General features: G+C 40.5%; 1 protein-coding gene across 6 annotated transcripts in view; it reads right to left on the bottom strand.

The window, feature by feature from the left end:
* brd4 (bromodomain containing 4) overlaps positions 1–16,138 on the bottom strand; it is a 53,874-nt gene that overhangs the window by 23,561 nt on the left and 14,175 nt on the right. For 2 of the 6 annotated variants that reach the window (XM_017701559.2, XM_017701560.2), the window contains exon 1: positions 13,074–13,773. The exons of 2 other annotated variants lie outside the window; for them this stretch is intronic. In XM_017701559.2, coding sequence (XP_017557048.1) covers positions 13,074–13,174 — 101 coding nt within the window. In that variant the 5' untranslated portion in view covers positions 13,175–13,773. Of the gene's footprint in view, positions 1–2,428; positions 2,452–13,073; positions 13,775–16,138 lie in introns of those variants that run through there. 2 more of the 6 variants (XM_037537307.1, XM_017701562.2) reach the window with 2 other exon arrangements.

The following is a 16,138-nucleotide window of genomic DNA, read 5'->3' as shown; positions in this document are numbered from 1 at the left end:
CATTTTAACTGGAGGTGTATTAAGAGAATATTTTTTTGAATGCTGCTTTAAAAATCTGAACATTTAATTTCACTAAAATGCTCACCCTGCTGCCAATTAATGTGACAGTACAATGATTAAATTTGAACTCTGTGCATAACGTGGACGTTAATTTTGAAAATGATTGTCTTTAGTGCTGACTTGCAGTACTAAACCCATTTCGTTGACTTCTATGCCCATAGTATACAGTCCGAACTGATGTCTTTTAGGGCTTTTGTGGACTTCTTAAAAGAAATATATTTCTTTACAATACATTTCAAAATTGTGTGACAAGTTTGTACATTTAAAGCAAAGTATTTTTAATAGTGCATAATTAATTTATTTCCAACATGTTCTATTAATAAAAAAAATGGAAGTGGTTTGATAGGAAACTGGAAGGCTCTCATTCACTGCTCTTTTTTGGAGCACATGAGACGCAGGCTGCCACACCTGTGCTAAAATGCACTGTTACGGTGAAATACGATCCAGAGGCGATGGATGTCCACACATCACGTTACAGTTGTCCTGCCTGTTTAATTCAGTGATTTTTTTAGTTTTGGTCTTGTACAGGGCGGGGGGCGGGGGGGGGGGGGGGTGGGGGGGGTGTTTGGGGTTTGCTAAGTCACTAAAATATGTTCAACATGGGAAGCTGTATTACGGCAGCATAGCGCAGAATCCTCTCAACGACACAGAACCGACCCTAATCCTTGGCAATAAAAGTTGCGACAGAGTTTGTAATTCACTTCCAATTTGGGTGGAAGCTCTGATGTCGCTTGCTTGAACATTCGGAGACAACAGGACTTATTCACAATTTATAAGCACTACAGCTGGTTTCCTGATACGTTACATCCACAATGTGGATCAAAGCTATGAAGATTCTCTTTTGAATCATTGAGAGATAATTTACAAGAAACTATTCATTGTTTGAGGAAAAGCTTCCCGACGGAAAGGGGAGGAAAGCAGCTATAACTAAAGCTTAAAGCGGAGTAAAGTGCGTCCGCGTTTTCATTAATATTTTTAGCCTATACTAGGACATCAGCACACACTGAGACATACTGGGCATTAAATGTTGTCGCTCCCAAGGTTGTTTGATTTTCCTTGAAAGGACAAAATGGCTCTTCTTAATATTTGGTTTGTGACTCCTCATCTAATTTTGTTTTTAATGGAGGGGAAGCCGGTCAGATTTCTTGCTCATCCAGTTGGGTTTTTATTTTTATTCTGTGCCATTACAGACTGTCCGCTGTATTTCCAAGTTCCAATTTCACATTCCGTCAACATTACCTTAAGTTAAAATACAGAAAATCGATTTTTGACATTTGTGAATCGATTCAGAAGCGTCCACGTCCGTGTCACGATGCATCTAAGAATCGCGTTTGCCGCCATCCCTACTATTTACCCAATGATACTGCTTTAAATAGAGAGCACAAAAAAAAAGATCCAACTCTAACCAGGAATAATACTGAACAATCCTGGATCATCTCAGAGCTCAATTCTCCTGAACAGATCAGGATTCCTAGTGTTTTATATGATGTCAAACACAGACACTCCTTTTTTTTTGTCCATTTATTATATCTAAAAATCAGCTTCTATAATCGGTTTTTGCAAACAAATTAGACTTGACACCGGAAACATGCAAAATGCACAAGCATAAAAAATTACTTGTAAGACGCATGATGGAAACGCTCTTCTTTAATGACTGCTGGGATAACTGTGTAAAGAGGTCTTCTGAGTATCTTTAGCAAGACAAGTCAACTCAGGTTATTAAAACCATCAATTTGTAAGAAAAAAAAAAATCATGTGCTTGGTGAAATGTGTTATACTAGGTCTGTATAGTTGGGTTGCACTACTGTCCCTAAATAAACTGGTGCGTAATCCACTCAGAATCCCTTGTGAGAACCACTATTTCTGCTACAGCATTAGTCATCAAAGAACTTTAAGGTAAATAAAAATGCCTTGGGCTACGTTCACATTACAAGGATGAAGTGGCACAAATCTGATTTTCTTGCCCCAATGTGAGACAGATCTGATCTTTTCACATCCAACCTGTGCCACTTTCATATGTGGTCCTTTAACAGATACCTGATTCATGGCCATGCAACCTTAATGACAACGCTTAGGAATATGCTTTTTTTTTTTTACTGCAGATGAAAAAATAATAATTTAGGATTAATGTGGCAGCAGCTGAATTTAAACGGTTGAAAAGCAACACATCTCACCCTTTTCGTCTTCATCTCACTGAAAGACAGCTGAGAGCTGTTCATAGCTAATTATCTTTAGCAGAACAAGCCTTAATGTCAGTTTGTTTGCTGTTCATGACCAGATTAATTCAAGTGGCATTATTGATTATGATTTGCACACGCGGGTTATTTCAGGACATTGGTTTGTTCACAAACAAGTTTAAGTCACTTACCTAAACACGGGTAAGCCATCACGTTTGAGATCAGATCTAAGGGAAAAAAAATCGGATGTGTACAATGATGCTTGTAAAGTGAACGTAGCCTTGATGTCCATTTTTGACAGATGATTTTGTCCTTTATCCTGCTATGTTTGAAAAGATCATGGTTTATCAATACAGATGAGATTTGCTATTTGGACAGACTGAATTCCAGTTCATGTATACAGAGTCTCCATTTCATGATGGCATGAGCCAAGAACTCCAGTTATGCTGACAGGTGTGCGCAAGGATTAAAACTACTGTACATTTCAGTCCAACAAGATTAACGTATGTAATGTCATATTCCTAAGAATCTAAGACACCTCAGTAAATATTCATAAATGCTGTTCATTAACCATATACTGATTTAAAATTATACATGACAACAGCAAGTACTGCTGCGAGCATTTTAAAGTTCTAGAAGCAAAACCATCAACTCTAAGTGCCTGGATAATTTACAATCCTAAAATCACAGCAACCCAAGGGAAAGGTTTCATCAGTACCATCTGAAAAAGGTCATTATCGATAAAAATAATGTGAACTAAATATAACTGAAATTATGACAACTTTGATATTTCCTGCCAGATGCAGCAAAGTATACTTGATAAAATGTCATTAGTTTGATCGTTTGAACTAAAAAATATCAACCAAAATGTTAGCTAATTACCAGTAGCAAGCATTAGCCTGCTCTGAACACTGTGACAGCAATGTGTTTTTGGAAATGAAGGACCCTATATGCCCAAAAGTATCTAGATATCCCTCCTAATTAGAGAGTTCAGCTACTTTAAGGCACAAGCATTGCTGACTCAGGCATTCAACTGCACGCATACAGCTTGTATAATCACAGAAAAGCACTTCTAGTAGACTGTAACACTCTGGAGCAACATGAGCCTTAGGTTGCCAAGGGTTGGGATATGGGGCAGTGTAAAAGCATTCTCTGGAGTCACAGAGCACCATCAAATACCTTTTGGATAAGTTGAAGTAGGATTTGTGATGGTATTGGGCTGTACACTGGTCTGTCCGATATGTCAGTCAAATTCTTCCTCAGGTATAGTTTTTTTCACAACAGTGCAGATAATGAGATGTACAAATAGTGAAAACCACACTAACATTAGCCTCAATCACCTCTAGGATCTTGCACATTGCATCCCAAGTAGTCTACATTGTTTCCTAGGCAGTGGTTCGGAGTTGGAGTCTTAGCCTAACATGGACACCAGAGTGTTTACAGCGCATTTGCTCCCTCCCGTACCGCCTGACAAGCTGGCTGAATTGGTCAGCTGTATACAAGTGACACCACGGCCGTACATGCAAAAAAAAGTAAACCAGCTAGTAAAGAATAGTCCTCATCAGAAAATGCTTCAACCATTAAAACAATCATTAATAGTCTAAATCAGTACTTTAATATTAAGGTAAATCTGTACTAAAATCAAAATTCAGTAGCATGGCATAAATCACAGGGTAGCCTTTGTCTAGACTTAGCGTGACCTGTCCTGACCAACAGTGGTAACTAATTTTGTATTGTTTATGGCTGTTAATAATATTTTCAATTGTAGGGAGAAGACCATGGCCTTTTCACATATTTTCATTTTGAATAGCTTCACATCATTTCATGACATGTCAGTTTTCTGCACCAAATTATGGACGGTAGGATCAAGAAGAGTACTGACCTTTGTCTGACTTTACATAAAAGACTGCTGACTTATGTAAAGAAGAAATTTCAACATAAAGCTGCCTAATAACAAGCCAACTGCTTCAGACGGGAAATATCATTTAGGACAGTTTTTGCCAGGCCTGCGGAGATAGTGTTAGAAAGTAATGTCAACATAATACAATGTAGATAAACCTAAGTTTTGTTTTTACTACCTTGAACGATAAAAAAAAAAAAAAAAAATGTACACATAACAACAAAAGTAATAACAGTTCTTATCAAAAGGGCATCCCAGAATTACGAGCCACTGCTAACATGTATACCTATCGGCTAGTTTATGATCCAGAACTAATAACCCAATGCCAGTATCTGACCTCACTAATGTTAATTTTATGTTCTTTACAGAATATTCAAGATAACATCCGATAGAATATAAAATGCTCTAATCACAAGAATAGTAGAGGTCCAGATAACGCACTTATTCCATGAACAAGATACAGATGTGAGACAAGTATGAGACAACTGCACAACGCAATTAGTTTATGTAGCAGAATAGCAAACATCGGTTTATCAGATAAACATCAGCCCGGTCTGCTACACAGCGAGGCACTGTATAAGGTCCGGTGTTTACATGGCTGTTTTACCAAATTCAATGCTCCGAGTATGTTAAATTGTGCTCACAAGGGCTGATTGCTGCATTGAGTGAGGAGATATGGACACGCCCAGGTGATGTGCTCTATCTGGCCATCCCACCCCACGAGCCTCGCCAGTTCCCAACCCCCATCCCCCAAGCCCTGCAGTCTTACTTCTGCACATAAGTGAATAACTGCATCACTCCATGTAAAGAAAAATAAGATAACTAAACCACCATTTTAGGCATTTATGAAATAATTTCTGGTTTGGCAGAGTCTGCAGGATGGCCAGCTAGACTTTAACTGTGAGCTAGCACGGTCTCCATGTCTCCCAAGTGTCCAGAACGTGGGAGTTTTCAGGGAGTGCCTTCAACCACAGGGTCAGAGGAGAACTAAGTGTTCCACAGATTTCCCCCACCTGCTTCTGTGCTTACGTAATACTAGACAAGAGGGCACACGAAGACGGCTAAGAATCTTCTGCCCAAGGCTACACATTGCTCCCCAAGTCCCTAGCTAAAAATACTTCAAATGAAGGAGGAACATGACCAAATGAAGAGGTTCTGATCTACAGGGGTCAGTTAAGCCACCCACTCAGTCTCCAAGCTTTTTGCTGTCCAAAATACACAAAATCCACTCTCATAGACACACATACAAAATAGTTGTTTGGATCTGACTAACTGCCTTCTTGATGACTCACCTTGTGATGAGAGAACGAGTAGGTGGACCACATGACCATCTATCCCACACCCAGAAAAGCTCTGGCACAGAACAGAGAAAGGAGGAACTAAGCATTTCGTAGCATGACTACCGAGGAAAAAATGCCTCTCTGTCTGCTACCAGTAAGTGCTCACACTCAGACACATCCTTGAGGGCCTGTCTGCCAACCAGGAAAGAGCACATAGTAACTGGAAGTGGAACTGCAATTAAACTACAATTCTGAGACATGAACAGCTGTACTTCACGGACTGTTGTGGCAACCACAACTATGATGAGAGAGAGAACAGGATTCCTTTTTCGACACAAATACTGAACCGATTTTGCTGTTTAAGCGTTCAAAAGAGTTCAATTCAAACATTATTTAAATTGAACATTATTCAGAATGGTTTGACATAAAATGTGTCATTCCAAAAAAAACTCAGAATTGTTTGCATTGGTTGGGATAGGAACCAGATGTCTGAAGCATTTAATACCACTAAAGGCCCTCACACAGAAAGTCATTACATGAAATGATTACAAGCACACTGCCCCATGCCTGAGACAAATACGTGCAAAATTAGATTTTTTTTTTGTTGATAATCCAAAAAAGCTGAATATCCATTTGTAACAATTTCGGATACACTGAGTCTTAGAAAAGAATAATATAACATAATGGAAAACATATTTTTATTTCTCCAATAAAAGGTGAAATTACCAGAATCCAGCACTGACATGTCATGTGTGTAAAGCTCACTCCCCCACAACTCATCACAGAACAAAATGGAACTTCTTGGACGTGGTCTCCAAAGTGTTTCGCAATGAAACCCTTCAATTATTTGAAACGGTGATGCACCAAAGTGAAAAACCCTTGGCTGAAACTCAGGACACACAAAGATAAAAACTAAAAGTTGACAGTAAATGAGCACAGTTTGTTAAATTAAGGTAAAATTATCAGAGAATAAAAGATACAGTAAATTCCATAAAATCTACTGTCCTCCATAGCAGAACAGCTAGTAATTTTCAGTCATTTCAAAAACAGAGGCTAGAGATGGCATCAGTGTGTGAACGGGGACTTTCCTTTCTGCTTCTGCTGTCTGCCTGTATTCTGTATATTGAGTGGGATGTCACATTTTCAAGTGACATCAAACCTCTACTCGAGAAATAAATGCAGCTATGACAAAATACACACAGCGTAAAACACAGAAATTCCTCTCCCATTACCTCCCACACAGTGAACTGCGTTCTGAGGTAATTTAGCCAAGTCTGTTGTCGAAAGAGTAGACATCAGAATGTGATTAATTAATGAGTTAAAAGAGAAAAAAGATAATTGCAAAAAATAAATGCTGGATTTTGGGGTAAGCTGCTAGTCTTTAGCCTAGCCTGGAGACTTGCCAGTTTTCAATGCACAACACACACGGCACTCTTTGCCCAGTCTGCTGCTTCTGACAGCGACTCTGCTGAGAGACTCAGCTTCTCAGCTAATACTGATTGTGTAAATGGACTGAAATTTTTAATGAATTCCAGCCGTGTCTTTTGGCTGTAGATGAAAGCTTAAGTGTAGGGGCATTCTGACACTATGCCTGGATGCCTCGTACCATGCCCAAGCACGATTGTCCCTCCTCCGACTCCCCCGCTGGCCTGTGCTCATGCTGTGCTTAACGTTCCGGGCACACTTGCGTCATCACGATGTGACTTCCTGTGCTGAAGGAAAGCACTCTCTCACACACAAAGTAGCTCATGATTGTCCTTACTTTGTGGCTTATTTGGAGTTGCTGTGCGTGTACTGAAACAGGGCCCTCTCACATGCCTTACAGATTTTGCAATTATGCAATGCAGTGATTATCGGTTAATCGTGCTGCATGTATAATAAGATTTTATAGAGGCAGCTAATGTTGAGGGAGATTTTGCACCTTGCCAACCACAATTCAAGTTCTTCAATAAAGTGAGAACCACACCCGTTATTAGCCCAAAAATCTTCTCAAATGAACTGAAAAATGGGACAATGGCATCACTGGTAGCTTGCTTGAGTTTCGTGCTTATGCATGGTTAGCAATCAACACTTGGGCTATATTCACACAGCAGGTAAAAGTAGCACAAATCTGAATTTTTTTCCTCATATATGTGACACAGATGCGTCATCTGTGTAGCAGTGTGATGCGCTTTTATATATACGTGGTACTGAAATGCAATACATAGCTGATCTGCGGCAAAATGACTGTCTGAACAGTCAGATCAGAATTCATGGAACTTTTACATCAAACATGACATTCATCATTTCGTGCTTCTGAGACCTCAAACTTTTAGCCTGATGTTTGTGTTCTAAAAAATTAGAGGAGACTGATCTTAACCGCTCCGTGTTCAAGATTTTGAAAGAAATGAAAAAGTTTAAAGAATCTGAAGACGCGCACCACACAACTGACCGTGGCCAAATAACATGCTTTTGTTTTATAGCAAGCTCGAACAGATTCTGGGTGAGGGGCCCAGCTGTCAACCACTGGAACTTCATGATCACTCCTGCTTGTTCAGTCAGGATGGTCTACCTCTGGATTAGTGTGCCACATTAAGCAAAGTAAAGCATCGTTCTTTTGCGCAGGTCAGTTTAGGAAAGTGATCTGTTCAGACTAATGTCAAATACAGGTCACACAAGATAAATGTGAACAGCCAAACAAAAAAAATCTGATTTGATGAGAAAATCAGGTTTGGGCCACTTTTACCTGCTGTGTGAACAAAGCCCTCACGCTTAACGTACCCGCTCACATCTGAACCATGCCCGTGCCCATCTTTTCAAGCGGGCACAGTATGGAGAAATCACACTAGCCAAATGAACTGGCCTTTAGGAGGATAACCATGCTCAGGCATGGCACAAGGCAAGCAGGAACAGTGCGAGTACGCCCTTAGAGAAGCACGAATGAGACAAATGACTTTCTGGCATAGAACAACCTTCAGCACTGTTTCTGCCAAGCCAGAGATGCCACAGTGTGCTTTACATGCACTCATCTTGATCTCATTAGGGTTAGAAAGCAGTATTGACTGCTGTGTATATACGGTTCATTTCTGTTTTTACTATTTCACCAAAAAAAAAAAAAAAAAAAAATTCAGAATTACTTCAGTTATTGCATATGTTTCTCATTAAAAGTGAAGGAACATAAAAGAATAATATGGCATTGCTGATCTACAAGACCGATATGCTTAAGAAAAAAATATATACATAAATACACTGCACTGTGTTATCTATCAAAACAGTCAGTAATCTTAAATATAGCATGATATAAATTTTTGGCCGTACTGCCCACTTATATTTCCACGCTGCTGACCTCACTCTGCTTTGGCTCAAACTATCTGAACGCATCTGTTCAGTAGAAGAGTGTGAAAGAAATTAACGGCATTTTTTTTTTACCACTAAAATTATCTGAAAAGGATTTAACACTAATTGTAGATCTAAATAATTTGTGTTATTTTCAGTCAACATTCAGTGTTTTCCCTTCTTCTGAAAGTCTTTTTAACCATTTTGGCCCAAAAACCAAAGAAATTAATTAAAGAAATGGCTGTAGTCTAATAATTACACATGTAAAACATCAAATAAAATCATTCCCAGCTTTGTAACAGCATGACTTTTTTTTCTCTCTTTTGCTTTTATAAGCCCAATAACAATAGTGAGTTTATGCCCTTTAGCAAGGAAACTCATGATCAGTTCCCTCAACTGTACTAGAACATAGTGCTTAGGAGAGTCAGACAGCCTTTAAAACCAACTATGACAAAATATTTTCACTCCAAATATTTTTTTAAACGGAACAGCTGACTAGCAGTGCACTTACAGATTTCTCCATCTTTCTCAGAGGTTAAAAAAAAAAAAAAAAAAAAAAAAAAAAACACCTTTCATTTAAGGAGATTCCTCGAAAATGACCTTTAATCCAAAATATTCCTCAGCCTGTACTACCAGGTCTTATGGCACTAGACTGTCCACCTCTAAGGGGAGCTTCTCTAGACTCATGGCTACCTAAACTATGAAACACTCCCACAGCCCCTTCCAGTCAGCTGTTCGATACCCAAATTAAATGCTTCCTCTTTTCTCAGTACTTTCATTTTTTCTTTCTCCTGCTGATGTACATTGTTTTGCTTAACCCTTTGCTTTCGAGTGATGTTTCGCTGCTTTCATAAAGCAACTGTAGGTAAAATGGTGTCTTAAAAATTAAACTCACTGTTAATGATGCAAATGTAGGTATCCTCACACAATATCTGTGCTAAAGTATCAGACAGTCCTGCTAAGCAGAGAAAGTGGCTACTTCTAAACCTCACAGAAACTTTTTGGGATAGTCACATGCAGTAGTGATGACGGTCTGTTTAAAAGGACAGGATTTTCCCAACCTGCTCTCTGTCACATTTTCAAGACACATATTTTCAAGCATGTCTAAAATTCTCAGTAATGAATCTTGTAGTACTAGAACGTGTACAACAAGTAGTAGAAGTAGTGATGAGTAGCAGCCAATGACAACGTGAGAAAACTCTCAGGAAGTGAGGTGCGAGCAAATCGTTGCTGTGTTTGGAGTAGTATCAGAGAATATTTGCGGCAGCTTTCTCCTCTGTGCTGGAAATGGCTGCTCACTTTTTGTACCGACCTAAAGTTGTAAACATTAATATCCTATTCTATGTGGCGCATACAAGTAAAACGAAATGTCTGAAAACCCTTAAAACTCAGTAAGCGCATCTTTAATGAAGCTGACCTAGACCAGAGGTGCCTAATTGGTTTTGAATTGGCTGGCCAAAGTGCAACGTTTGGTCTTTCTGACTCTCGGCCCAAAACAAAACACAATACAAAGAAGAATGTAGTTAGAATTAAAATAAAGTTTTAATAAATGTATTTCATAACATTACACTATCAAAAATGTTTTTAAAAGCAGAATAAAATCAATGTTACATATAGCATGAAAATATGTTTGGTCTCACACTGGATGGAGTGGTGGCAACTTTCTGGTGGGCCAAATCAAACACCCTCACGTGCCACACTTTGGTCAGCTCTGATCGAGACAGATAAACTCTGATGTGTCAAAACCATGAGATTATTTCTGCATCACTAGAACCATTTTGATGCCAAAACTGTTATAATGCCCCAACTAATACAAAGCTTTTGCCCAATATTACATAAGTCCAATGTTATTTGCACTACGAATGAAAGTTCATAGATAGTGACATTAGTGACAACCTACAGCTTATTTAGTTAGCAGTGAAAGTAATCAATATCATAACTGAGGAAAATATGGTGTGATTTGTTGATTAAAATGGTGTTAATGAACGGCCTTTTTTCCCCATTCATAGCCACAATCACAGCGCAATTTTTCTCTTCTCCACATAGTTATGTACTGCCCTGCATAAGTGATATATTTCCAGATAAATAACCAAGGTATGTGTTATTCTATGCATTAATCTAAGGCAAGTGAATTTTAAATTTAACCTGGCAAAGCAGGCAGTGCAGTATTAACCCCTTTAAACAAGCTAAATTAAGTACTCAAGTGACCAGAAAACCCAAACAAGGTCTATGTGGCAGGACCTAAATTATATTACACTGAAAATGTAACACTACACCAAAAGATGCTATGAGATCTTTTTAACTATATGAAGCATATGTGTTCATCTATTGCTGTTATCTAGAACTTCAACACGTGGAAAAAAAGCTAGTTTTTAAAACATAAAACTAGCAGTAGATTTCAAAAAAGGCCCTATGGCTTCCTCCCATTGCATTTCCTTTGCACCAACTCTCTCTGGAATAACAGTTGACCTTTGACACCGGCATAAATCATTACAAATGTCTGTGGAATGCTGGTGAGGGAGGAAGCGGCTTTAGTCAATGTGAGCCTGAACTACAAACTAGGAAATCTGGTTCTGCAAGCAGGCCAAGCCCAACTACGGCAACATTAAAAGAAAAGTGTGACGTAAAAAAAAAAAAAAAAAAAATTCTACAAAATGGTTGTGTCTCATGAAAGTAAACAATTAATCATTAATGTTTACGGGGACTTCCAGAGGACAAAAAGAATCTCCAGAGGACAAAAAGAACCTCCACCCCCACCCCCTCTCAAACGACATGCACACTCACACTATACAGGTCCTGGTAAAGGACAAGGTCGGCTGGTTATCTGCTTGAAAGCATACACATAAATAATAAATGCAACTGCACTGACGAAGCTCGGAGCACCCCTCCCACAGCCCTCATCCATCTCTCCCTCTCCTGTTTCACACTCCTGTCTCGACATCACTCCTCCAGGGACTTCATCTGCTGAGCTCGGCCCCCGTTGGCTCCTCTTCTGCCAACTCTACAGAGTAAATCCCACTACACACATCATATCAGAGTTCACTCTGGAGAATGATGAATTTGTTTTCAACACTGAAAAACACTAAACACAAATTTGGTTGGACTTCGTTTTCCAACTTGATAGGACACAGACGTAAACAGAGTACATATGAGCAGTTTTATTTCACTAATCTGATCTTTTTAAAAAAAAAAAAAAAAAAAAAAAAAAAAAAAAGATACAAAAGGGAAGCCAAAGCAAAAAAGCGATAAACTTCAAGTGATCAGCAGCTCCGCTGATAACTGTGGCCTGCAAATGCTGCCTATAGTCAGACAGGCAGCAGAATCACCATGGCATGTGCACTATGTGCTGCTATGTAAAGAACTTTTTCCACCATCTGACTGCAACTGTTCCACATGCCTCCACTCAGTCCAACTTTTGTGCAAGTCCCAAGCAAAAATAAGCCAATGTTTATTTTTATATATAATTACAAAGCCACACTCATTCAATTCTTATTCATGAGGCTCTTTCAGAACTTATTTGACCTAGAGGCCTACTAACTCCATACTTCAATGTTCTGCTGTGGAAAAATGTCAAAGACTGTGGGGTCATCTCTGTGGGTTTTTTTTGTCTGACAAAAGCTCTCAGTATCAAAACATAAGACCCTACATTAGAGCCAGTGAATAAGGTTCCAAGTTCTCTGTTGTCATGCATGCGGTTTTTCCGCTGTTCATTTCTTTCGGTCTATGGGCCTATTGTTTACCAAACATGACTGACTCAGGTCATGGGAAAACAAAACAGGAGACTATTATTATGCGCAAGTTACAGTCTGTACTTTATGTATGACACACATCAAGATATGCTTGAGAGATCCAAAAAAAACTATGAGGAATAAAACTCAGAAAGTAAGGCCAACCAGTAAGGAAAGCTGACTCTCTCAGTGGCTACTCTATTCAAGCCGGGTGAGTGTGGACAGGTTTCCAAAAGCCTCGCCTGCTGCCACAACAAATACGCCACCCCCTTCTTCCTCTGAAAGCACCCCCCTCCCCCCAGCTTAGTCACACACCCCCTCTCTCAGTGGGAGGGTGACTATTCGGGGCTTTTTAGCCTTTTCCTAACAATGCCACTCTTAAAACACTGTTTTGAAATCTTTTGGTTTTAAACTACTACTAAGGCAAATACAATATGAAGAGGATAAAGCGGCAATAACAGATCACTGTTCATCAGAGTGAGAAAGGCCAAAGGATACTGAACCAATGTTTGAGCTGTAAAAGCACACTTCCATAACCAAATAATTTGGAACCAGATTTGTGAAGGCAGGAAAAAGGAGTTAAGAAGTGAAAAGAACCGGTTAGAAAAGTTACCTTTTCACAGCTGCTGAGTAATGTGCAATTTTTTCCAAAAGCGCATCCAGTGTCTGAAAATCCAGCAAATCGTTAGACTTGGAATGCATTTTGTAATCCATTTATAAGTTCCTGTCACCAGAAAACGAAACTGAAAGACAAAAAGGAACAAAAAAAAAGAGAAGGCAGAAAGTTTGTGTGGAATGCTCTACTCCCAAAACATGAGAAGAACTAGCTTTCAAATCTCCAGCTCCAATGAACATGTCCCAAAATCCACTGTGCCAAATACATGTTAATCCACAGGAAGTCCACGATAATCCTGAGGGGGCGAACGCCTTCGGTCCTGAAAGAATCCTCCCAAAAACAGAGCCTATAGCTCAAGTAGCTTCAATGAGAAAGAGCTAGAGAGGAAAGAAGAGAGAGAGAGCGGCAGAAGAGGCCTGCGGCCACCTAGCTGTGCTAGCTCTGTGCGCCGGTCTGCTCTCTACCCCCTCCCCCTCTCAGGAGCACAACGGCCCAGTTGCCACAGGCAGTTTGCCCCATTGTGTTCCCCAACCAAGGCTTCGTTTGCTCAAAAAAACACCCGATGAAGACAGAGAGGGGGAGAGGAATACACGTTAGCTGAGGTTCTGTTTAAAAAAAATCCAGAAGAAGCAGTTTCTTTTCTCTGACTCTCCCTCTCTCACGCACACATGAAGCAGCGTGCTCTTACTCAACGGTGAAAATGGCTCTGCCGCTTCCTCATTCAGAACAGACTCTGCCCACACATACACCCCTCCCTCTGCTCTCTCGCTCTCTCTGGCGCTCACACACACTCTCTCTCGCTCAACCCCTCCCTTCTCTTCACCCATCAATAGCTTGAGGTCTCTCCGCCTGCCCTCCCTCCCTTCCTGCCTGTCTCTCACCCACTCTCCCTGTCCAAACACCACACACACACCTTCAGCTCCCTACCCCCTCCTTTCCCTGCTACCATTTTGCCCTCCCCCTCCCCTCCCCAATTCCTTTCAGCCTGGTCGGCAGGCCTCCCCCACCAAACCAAGGGCTCCCTTATCTACAGCCGCTTTGCGCGCATTCACATACACGTCTAGACTATGGTGGCACAAAAGGCAGCCACGCTGCGGCTTTTTTCCCCCAGTACGGAGGCCAGAGAAAAAACCTAATATATTCAGAGAGAGAGAGAGAGAGAGAGAGAGAGAGAGAGAGAGAGAGAGAGAGAGAGAGAGAGAGAGGGAGAGGGAGAGGGAGAGGGAGAGGGAGAGAGAGAGAGAGAGAGAGAGAGAACCTAGAAAGGGAGGAGATCAGTAGGGTGAATTAGAGGACAAGGCACAAGGCAGTTCCTTACTCATGACGAAACCTCAGTAAATTTTCATTGGACACCCGATTTGCACGCCACCCATGGCTCAAAGAACATTATACAAAACAAACACTGGTCAACGTGCCCACAAGAGCAACTTTTGGCTATGCTGGACGTATGCAGTGGTGAACCAAGGTTACAACACTCTAAAGCTGTCGTGGTAAACAAACGGCGATGGTTCCCGCGTCAAATTATGCCATTCCAGGGTGCGGACACTCTAGCCATGTCATCGAAGGCTTCGTGTGCAGACAGTGAGTGATTAAATCAGAGCAATCACTGCCATGTCACAAGAGATTATCATAGTTTGAATTATAGACTGAGGTGTTCATCAGAGAGAGAGAGAGAGAGAGAGAGAGAGAGAGAGAGAGAGAGAGAGAGAGAGAGAGAGAGAGAGAGAGAGAGAGCGCGAGCGAGCGAGCAAACGAGACGGACGGAGAGTGAGACAGAGAGAGGGGGAAAGACTGACTGACTCTCCCAGAAGACAGCTCTTGTCACCTCCCCCTTGTAATCAAGCTGCCATCTGTCTACACAAACACTTCGCACATCATGACGACAACTAATTCTCCTTACTTCCATGATGGTGCGGTTCACTCAGTGTGTACAGGACCACCCGGTCACACGGCACCTCACCCAAACGCCAGGACAGAAGGGGGAATGGGCAGCCAGAGGGGGTGGGAAGGACCAAGAACTACCACAGTGACCACCAAACTGCAGTGTGAGAGTCAAAGAACATGCTGGTGTAATTAGCAACGGGGGCGTACATGAGAATAAGAGCCACAAATTGAACAAGTGGTACCCTGGGGGACTACAAATTTAATCTCACTAAACAGATAATCCTCTATACTGTAAGTGCCTGTGCTTACTGGCAGGGTCACAACAACAAGCCAATCTCAGTTCGACCCAACACAGGATTACGAAATATTGCTGAGCAATACTACTACTTAATAATTACATTAATCAAAACTGGAACAGGACCTAATTCTGTGAAACTGATCGGTTTTTATCTCTTTGAAAAGACAACCCACAATAAATCTAACCATTTTCACAAAAGTCACCTACACTTAAAAAAAATATATATAAAAAAAAAAAAATAAATAAAAATTAAAAAAAAAATTTTTTTGCTGGCTGATAACCGTAGAGAATGGGGAATTACAGCCAGGCTGGTGTTTCACCACCAGATAGAATCTAAATGGAAAAAAAAAAAAAAAGTCTTTTGTATCCTGCATCTGGCTCTTCCTCAAATAAACCTCAGCCAGACTCTCTCACATTTACCCATACATACACGCACAACTGGAGGCAAAACTAACTGGGTTCTCCTAATTACATTACCACCCCTGGTAAATGCCTCTACTGGAGGGGAGGAGACCCCGACCTTTCACCTTAACCCTAAATGACCTCGTTACAGCCAATGCCATCTCTAGGCCACCTCAAAACACTTATAGTTGATCAATGAGGACTGTTTGTTGGAATACTGTGACTAGAACAGCTGATATTCAGACTGCTAAACAAATCAGAGCTGCCTATTTGAGAAGAAAGACGCTTACTTGTCCCCCAAAATCCGATAATTCCAAGGGAAGCCTCAGCATTAGTAAAGACAAACTGTGCACTATTGCCACATTGATATAAACACACTTTGAAATATTAACTAAGGGTTCATTAAGTTCACTAATTTAAAAGGTATACATCACTTGACACAGTGTTACATTTATAAAATACAATGGTACTAAATTTT

The sequence above is a fragment of the Pygocentrus nattereri genome, chromosome 1, assembly GCF_015220715.1.
Source record: "Pygocentrus nattereri isolate fPygNat1 chromosome 1, fPygNat1.pri, whole genome shotgun sequence".
Classification (NCBI taxonomy): Eukaryota; Metazoa; Chordata; class Actinopteri; order Characiformes; family Serrasalmidae; genus Pygocentrus; species Pygocentrus nattereri.
The sequence above is the reverse complement of the archived record's forward strand: the minus strand, read 5'-3'. Positions and strand labels throughout refer to the sequence as shown.